Source organism: Aegilops tauschii, chromosome 3, assembly GCF_002575655.3.
Source record: "Aegilops tauschii subsp. strangulata cultivar AL8/78 chromosome 3, Aet v6.0, whole genome shotgun sequence".
NCBI lineage: Eukaryota > Viridiplantae > Streptophyta > Magnoliopsida > Poales > Poaceae > Aegilops > Aegilops tauschii.
The window spans coordinates 600,825,361-600,833,314 of record NC_053037.3 but is presented as its reverse complement, the minus strand read 5'-3'; the positions used below and the strand labels follow the sequence as shown (position 1 = coordinate 600,833,314).

The 7,954-nt window shown below is 48.5% G+C and overlaps 2 protein-coding genes across 2 annotated transcripts; one reads left to right on the top strand and one right to left on the bottom strand.

The window, feature by feature from the left end:
- The first annotated feature begins 214 nt into the window (after positions 1-214).
- On the top strand, positions 215-2,045 carry LOC109779201 (uncharacterized). Its single transcript, XM_020337809.4, has one exon. It carries the CDS (start codon positions 522-524, stop codon positions 1,740-1,742), a length of 1,221 nt encoding a protein of 406 aa, XP_020193398.1. The 5' UTR covers positions 215-521; the 3' UTR covers positions 1,743-2,045.
- A 1,978-nt stretch (positions 2,046-4,023) lies between these two features.
- On the bottom strand, positions 4,024-7,348 carry LOC109779200 (protein IRON-RELATED TRANSCRIPTION FACTOR 2). The gene is made up of 3 exons (XM_020337808.4): positions 6,764-7,348; positions 6,327-6,662; positions 4,024-4,327 (listed from the first exon to the last, which is right to left on the bottom strand). The coding sequence occupies exons 1-3, from the start codon at positions 7,067-7,069 to the stop codon at positions 4,226-4,228; spliced, it is 744 nt and encodes a 247-aa protein (XP_020193397.1). The 5' UTR covers positions 7,070-7,348; the 3' UTR covers positions 4,024-4,225.
- Between the last annotated feature and the right edge of the window lie 606 nt (positions 7,349-7,954).

Genomic DNA, 7,954 nt, shown 5'->3' with positions numbered 1-7,954 from the left:
ACTGTCCCCTTTCCACTGTGAAACTTCGACACTTTGACACGACCCATGACACTGCTTACTGCTGAATTTCTGTAGAAATGTTGCTGTCAAGTCATCCCTCAGCAATGTAGACAGACCCAGCTATACTTTTCCTTTTCTTGAGCCATCATGCGTCTGCATTTCCCTGGTGATCGATAAACAAGTGCAGCAACAACTACTACACGATGGCGCCATGGCGAGGCCGATGCGTGGCTGACCCGCGAGGCCAAGAATTGCGGTGCAAGGGTGTGGACAAGAAGGAACGGGAAAGGAGCACACATAGTGGAGATGGATGATACCCCGTGTGCACTCGCCTCCATTTTTCCTCCCTCGCCGGCCACCACCTACTCTCTCCCCGACCCAAAGTCCTAACAATTCCAAGGGTCAGTGAGAAACTGTCTTCAACTGCAAGCAAGAAACACACTAGAAATCTAAGGTCCATGCTAAGGTCCATGATGATCGTCTAGTGATCAATCGGTTCCGTTCCGGCGAGTCCATCGGTAATGGAGCCTGCCAGATTCCGGTACGTGCCGGATCATGTCGGGGGCGGCGGAGGGTTGGAGGAGGACGACGGCGAGGAGAGTGGCGGCGGGTGCTTCTTGGACGTGTACGTGCACGGCGCGCGCGCCATCCACAACATCTGCATCTACGCCGACCAGGACGTGTACGCGCGCTTCTCGCTCACGTCCAGCCCGGCCCACGCGCCGGCGCTCTCCACGCGCGTGGCCGCCGGGGGCGGCGCCAGCCCGCGCTTCGACGAGCGCCTCCCGCCGCTGCGAGTCCGCCGGGGCAGGCTCGGCACCGACGCGCTCAAGTGCGAGGTGTGGATGCGCAGCTGCGCCGAGAGCCTCCTCGAGGATCAGCTCCTCGGGTTCGCGCTCGTGCCGCTCGCCCAAGTCGCGGCCGCCGACGGCGCGCGGCTGGAGCGGCGGGAGTTCTCCCTGTCGTCCACGGATCTCACCCACTCGCCCGCTGGCACCGTAAGCCTCTCCCTCGCCCTCCCCTCCGGCCGCGGCGACGCGTGCATCACGGAGCCATCGGATCGCGCCGCGACGGGGCCGTCGATCACGTCGGAGGTGGTCATCCTTGAGCCGCCGGCGCCGCCGGTGGACTACTTGGGTATCGAGTTCCCTGACCTCAACACGGCCAAAGAGAACGACGACATGGCCGTCCAGTACCTGCCGTTCTTGCACCTCGGAGTGGCGCCGTTTGACGCCATGGAGATGATCACGAGCCCAGGCGGCGAGAATTTGATGCCGGTGTCCTCGGACGGAAGCAAGAACGCCTCGACGACCACCACGACCAGCGACGACAGGGCGATCGATGTCTCCTCCTCGGCGGCGACAGAGAAGCCGCATCGGCACGACGGCGCCCACGAGGCCACCGTGTCGGCGCCGATGTGCTGCGACGCGCCCGACACGCCGACGTCCAACGGAGGGGCGGCGTCTGGCAAGGAGAAGGTCGGCGTTTTGAAGTCTCCAATGGCCACGGGCGACGTCATCGACATGGAGGCGGAGCAGAGCGCGATGCAGCGGCAGATCATGGAGATGTACGTGAAGAGCATGCAGCAGTTCACCGAGTCGCTGGGCGCGATGAAGCTGCCGATGGAGCTGGACGGAGACGGCGGCGCCGGGGTCGTCGTCCAGAGGGACGAGAAGAAGCCGGAGGCACAGTCGAGGAAGGACGGGGCGAGGGTGTTCTACGGAAGCAGAGCATTCTTCTGAAGAAAATTACAAACATTCAGAGAGTGTTCTGAAGACTAGAATTATTCAGAGTGTTGTGAAGAGAGCTACTACGATTATTGAGAGTGCGGTTAGATGGTCACTAGGTTTTGATTGTTCATCGGCGTTGTTGACTTGCTTCGTTCGTTAGTACAGCATACCTCTAGCTAAGACTAACTTGTGGAGTGGCATGGAGTTTTGCGTGTGTCCTGCGGAAGCAGAGCTTTCTTTCTTCTTCTCCTGAAGAAGACTACAATTATTCAAAGTGTTCTGTATAAAAACTGCGGTTATTCAGAGTGAGGAAAATCTGATGTCTGCCTGCAAAGGTTTTGATTGTCAATCATCGTTGCTGCACTCAATTACAAACTCCCACATTACATGTGATATGTCTACCTAATAAGAGTAACATGTGGAGCGGAATGGAGTTTCATGTGGGCATCAGCCTGCCAGGCAAGATTGCTTGGTCAGATCTCCTCTGAACTGAACCTTCTTGAGGAGAGAGTGTGAACACCTGCAGAAAAGCTGCAGATCATTGATCATTGAGGAACATTGAGATAGATCATTGTGAAACTAGTTATATCACTGCAGAAATAGTTGGCTTGTGTACTCAAGTACGCCGCTTTTGTTGCCAAATTCTTGCTCCTATCCTATGGATGGTCCCACTCCCACCCACAGCATTGTTTCAGAAGCAAAGGAACCCCATGGTTCAGCTTGTTTCTTGAGCGACGATATAAATTGCGGTGGATTAGGTGTGAGCACTCGGGATTCCACGCATGGAACAGACGCTTCCACGTACGCAAGCACGCGTGGAGCCAACCGCGAATCGTTGATGTCGACGTACGTCCGTGCATGAACGCGACCGACGCCTGCTGTGTTCTACCACTTGTCCTCACAACAAGTGGCAACGTAGCAGCTCTTGTGCCTGACGTTTTTTTTTCCTCTTTTCTTTGCAACTTCCATGGGTTTTCCACGCACGTGTTGTTGAGGTTGACAAACGCCGATACGATAATAGTGCTTTACCAAAACAAGTTCCGCCGTTCCCGCGAAATGAAATGCTGGATGCGCAGACAGGAGCTCTTCCACGCATAAGAGTACAGTACCGCACTCACCCTGTCTTGAGTGGTTGTCAAGTGCAGACAGCAGCACGGCGTGTCAACTGTCAAGTCAGTGACGCGGGTGGTCTGACTTGTGGGCCCTGGAGCTCTGAAATCCCGCCAAATGACTTTAACCGAGCCATTTGGGTTCCCTGGGGATGATTACATAAATAAAATCCGTGGTGTTTGTTATGAAACAATTGACAATTACCTCTACCCCTAAAAGAGCATCGCTAGAATAAGAAATGAAACTTTATGTCACTTTTGAGTTGATGAATTTTTTTTAGGGAATCGAGGCGATCAACTTGTCGCAATCCGTGGTGTTTGTTATGTCACTTTTGTTTTTTTCATTTTGAGGATTTGCTCTCTGGATAACTTAAAATACACTGGACCAGAAGGAGAGGAGCAATCCGTGGAGCCTTGTCACCCGGCCCGCCTCCTTTGCAAGGCGCTCCACTCCACGGGCCTTTCATTCTAACAAACCACTGGGCCGCGCGGGAATTTCGAACGGCACCTGTTCCTCTCCTTCTGGTCCAGTGTCTTTTTTTTTTTCTGTTGACAGCTCCAGAAGTACATTTCAGTAGTACAACAGTACTGCAGGACAGGAGACAGAACGTACTACCACTCTACAAGCAAGTACGGTCAGCTCGATCGAGCTGTTAGAGACGGCTGATGGGAGAGGTTCACCTCGCCACCATGTGCTCAGTTGGCAGATGCATGCATGCTACAAGATGAGCACACGGTGACACAAAACGCATGATACTAGCATATTAAAAATCACCATTGCCCTCACTGACACCAGGTGATAGATTAGTTCCGTGGTACACCAAATGTCGACATTTGCGTGCCTGGAGCGGACCCTGCGGGATAGTTTATGTAAAGGCACGGTCTGTATGTGTGGACTGTGGAACAGTGGAGGCAAATCATCCTTATTTCCGTGCTACATGAATCATACATGGACATGGTCCGTACTCTTTCATCACAACGCCACTGCTTCTTGCCAAGCTCTATAGGAACAGAGGTAGTGCTATATACTCCCTCCGTCCGAAAATACTTGTCGGAGAAATGGATGTATCTAGACGTATTTTAATTATAGATACATCCAATTTTATCCATCTCTCCGACAAGTATTTCGTGACGGAGGGAGTATTTGTTTTACTACTTATCCTCAGCGCGCAGCTGCATACATACAGGGGTCCATAGAAATGTATATACAATCATAATTACTATATATATGAAACACGCTGCATTATAGGTACTATATATCATGCATGCATATCAGCAATACTATTTATCTTGGGTATTTGCCCTATATCTATGGCATGCATGTATTTTGATTCATGGTGGTTAAACACGACAATATATATACACCATTCTTATGCTACATATAATCTACTGGTGGTGATGTAGGCGTAGTCCTGCCTTTTGCGTCAGGGCGTTCTCCAGTTCTTCACAAAATGCCGGACACTCCTTGCTCATCGTCCGTTGGGTTCTCTGTTTCAATACAAAAAATAAGATGGCATTGTAAGTTCTTTGATATAAAATTGCCGTTCTAGCGCATGCAGCCTGGATTCTTAATGCAAAAGTCAGCATACTTTTACTCATTCATTTATAATTTTGACACATTTATAGTGTTACTGCTCAGTTTGTCAAATAAAGTGGTGCATACATATTTGCATGAAGATTATTTTCTCTTGGCAGGGAAATCTGCAGAAAGATTCAGATAAATAAACTAGACCAACGAAGGAATGTCCGAGACATATTGTTTTAATCCATGAAATAAATTCCGCCCACAAGATTCGAATTTGGGTCTGCCAAGGCGCACAGCCGTGCTTTTGCCACTGGGATAGATACCCATCCACAAATGCAGAGGCCGGGGTGAGCCTCCTTTTCCAAAAAAAAAGATAACCATCCACAAGATTCATATAAATAGTTATCTGGATAAGCATTTTCCACATGTACTATCGATACTCTTTGTGGGGTTGGGGAAAAAGGATAGGAGAAGAGTCCATGCATTCTATTGTGTGAGAGTACACGGCATTGTCTTAACAAAGATGATGTTACTTGTGTAAAACCCTAGTCCAATTTCGGTCAATGTTCTACCCACCTATTAGATGGACCATACATACCTATCGTCACTACTACAATTTCATCATCGCTTCATGTAAAAGGGTTAACCCAGAAATGCTATATATGGTTGGTAGACAAGGGTATATATGCTAGTCAAACTTTCTCTACACTTTCCATGTGTAACTGATTCCACCACATAGCTGAACTTGGGCCACATGGTCCTTCACTAATTAAGGTCAGGTGAACTTGGACCATGCCTGTTTGTTGCACTGATGTAACAACCAGATCCATCTGGCACCTTTAAGTTGGGATTGGAAAGGATGCGAGACAAAAGCCAAGGCCAACCAAGGTCTATCTTGGTGCAGCCACATCCTATTATACCTAGATCATGGTTTTCATCCGGTTCTCTGCCAATTAACATGGCAATTATTTTCTGCTTAGTTAATCAATGAGGAAAATCTTTTGCCTCCGTTCTGAAAAATATAGTATACCTAGATCTAGTCTAGTATCAACTGACCCGACTGATATGGGAGGAAGCAACAACCTCATCAACCCCAAGTGGTTTCTTCTCCATGTCCAAAAAACCAAGCAAATGACCAAAACAGATGGATCTCGATCGTCCTCTTTGCCAAGGGCGTAAAGATTGTTCACCAATGAATGTTGACACTTCCGTAGTAGTATAAACCCTCCGAACCCCAAAAGATGGTACCCGATCAACCTCGAATGACTAGGGTTTTGCGGAATCCACACAACATATAGCTAGAGTGCCACTTTAGCACTAGGAGAGACCCTTTGTGGTCTGTTTGACACAAATGATGCGTTGTACCTATTCTTTTCATTGCTTCCTCCGTGCATGTCTCGGTTGAGGTAAACAAAATGTACTATTCGCCCGTTCGTTGTACTATGCTACCATTTTTAACTCAATGGGTGGCCTCTAATCTCCACCACTGATCTGAGTTAACAATCATAACCTTTTATTGGGGGTAGGATGCACCCAAGCAAGTCATACTGCAATAAGCTAACTAGCTTACAAATGCCCATATTGTTTTTACCTTTATGGATTAAATCCAAATAGTTCTAATCCTATGCTAGATAATCCAGTTTACGGCATGGCAAGATCCTATATATTGCATATATAGCCAAAATAAATGTCCTTAAATCCATGTACTCTTGAGATTTTGATAAATCCTTATCCTTTTATGTGGACCCGCCCCAGTCGACATCGCCGGAAAAGAAGTGCTTTGCTGAGTTTTAGCTCGTCAAGTACTATATACTACTAGTTGTTAAGATCAAATCATAAGCAACCACATGGCATACGTGGTAAGCAAGCGAAGTAAAAAAGAATCCAAAAAAGATCAAATCACAAGCATCGATGACATGAAAACAACATGAGCTAAAGGCAGAAGCATCTGTTGATGTGTACCTGAAGATGGAGGCTATAGAACGTCCTGTTCTGAAACGCGGAAGTCGACGAGCTGATGAGGCGAAGGCCTTCGTTCTCCAGTACTTTGATGCACTTGGACATGGGCAGAACTCCGGCCATGGTGCTCACTAGGCTGACCTGGACCATGATTTCCCTGTCGTCGAGGCAGGTGGCGGACACGATCGGAGCCGTGTTCTCCTTCATGGTCAGCACGCCGGGCTTGCAGCTGGCCCGCGTCAGCTCCTCCTTCTTCTTCTCCAGGCCGTCCACCTGCTTCTGCAGCTCCGGGATGTACTTTAGCACCCGCGACACCGTGATCGGAATGCTCAGCTTCTTCTGCAACACCAGAGAAAATCCAACAGATGTTCAGAACGGAATCTCTCACATGTAGCTCAGAGGAAGGCTGATGAGTTAGTTTGAGTGAGAAATTTAATTACCGTGTGATCGGTGTCGGGGAGGAGGGAGCGGAGGTCGGAGTAGAGCTCGTTGAGCTGCTTGCGGCGGTCGCGCTCGTACGCGTTGTGGCTGATCTTGCGGTGGGAGCCCGAGCCGTCACCGCCACCGGGAGAGCCATAGCCGCCGGAGGATGTGCCGTTGTTGGCAGCCGGCGCCAACGGGACGTCGTGGTCGAGGCCCGGCCACTGCGGATGGTGGTGGCCGGCGGCGACGGAGAAGATGTCGGCCTCCAGCGACGATATGCTGCTCGCGAACGGGTCTCCGAACATCTGGTGCTGGTGCCCCATTGCCGGCCGGCAGCTCGCAGCAGCTAGATTCTGCTCGGTCGAGTTCGTGTGGGGAGGTCAGGGATGATGGTGGAACAACCTAGCTTAATTAGCTACCTAACCACCGAGCTATCTAGCTCCTAATTAATGGCGTTATTCTTTGTGAGACGCTGGAGGAAGCGGTAGTAGTAGCCTGGTAGTAGGGGAAGACCCTCTAAGCTAATGGAATTTTATTGAGAGATGATTAATATTAACTACTTCTCATGGCAGGTTTGATGTATGGACTCAGCTGCTTGAACCGGTTCCGGAGTGGTGACCTCCCATTTATATAGGGCCAGAGATGAGGGGACGTCAGTGTCAAATGCGACTTTCTAGATAACGAATTTTAGCCATATAGCTAACTAATATGGATGCCTAAGTCTCTAATCTAAAATTTGAGAGCAAAGTGAAAGTTTTTACCTTACGCTGCTCCAAGGTCCACGTGGAAAAACTTTTTTATATGAAGAAAACATAAATCAACTATCTTTTAATGATCTTGCATATATGTATTTGTCATGTATAAATGATCTGATATACTCTCTGTGGCTAGATTCGATATACATTAATGTTCATAGTCTTCTATAAATTAAATTGATCAGCTTGCATTCTTTTTATATACAAGAATAGAAAATTCCCGTGTTCTGCATCACACACCCACTAATTAATTACATAATACATCTAGGTCCTTCTTGGATTTTACAAGATTCTTGGTAGATTTTCCAAAAGACAGGGGCTGTTGGCCTGTAGGACTAGAAACCATATGGTTTTTTTTTGCGGAGACAGTTATATGTTGTACATTGCATGCAATCTCATTTCAGTTGAATCCAACCTCATTAGAATTTTCCTTTTGTTTCGATGATTATTATG

What these genes read in the sequence shown, in the direction of transcription:
- LOC109779201 (XM_020337809.4), top strand. Translation starts at nt 522, where the DNA reads ATGGAGCCTGCCAGATTCCGGTACGTGCCGGATCATGTCGGGGGCGGC.
- LOC109779200 (XM_020337808.4), bottom strand. Translation starts at nt 7,069, where the DNA reads ATGGGGCACCAGCACCAGATGTTCGGAGACCCGTTCGCGAGCAGCATA. An exon ending in TCCCCGACACCGATCACACG is followed by an intron (nt 6,663 to 6,763) that starts GTAATTAAATTT and finishes CTGGTGTTGCAG; the next exon opens with AAGAAGCTGAGCATTCCGAT. An exon ending in TCTATAGCCTCCATCTTCAG is followed by an intron (nt 4,328 to 6,326) that starts GTACACATCAAC and finishes GTATTGAAACAG; the next exon opens with AGAACCCAACGGACGATGAG.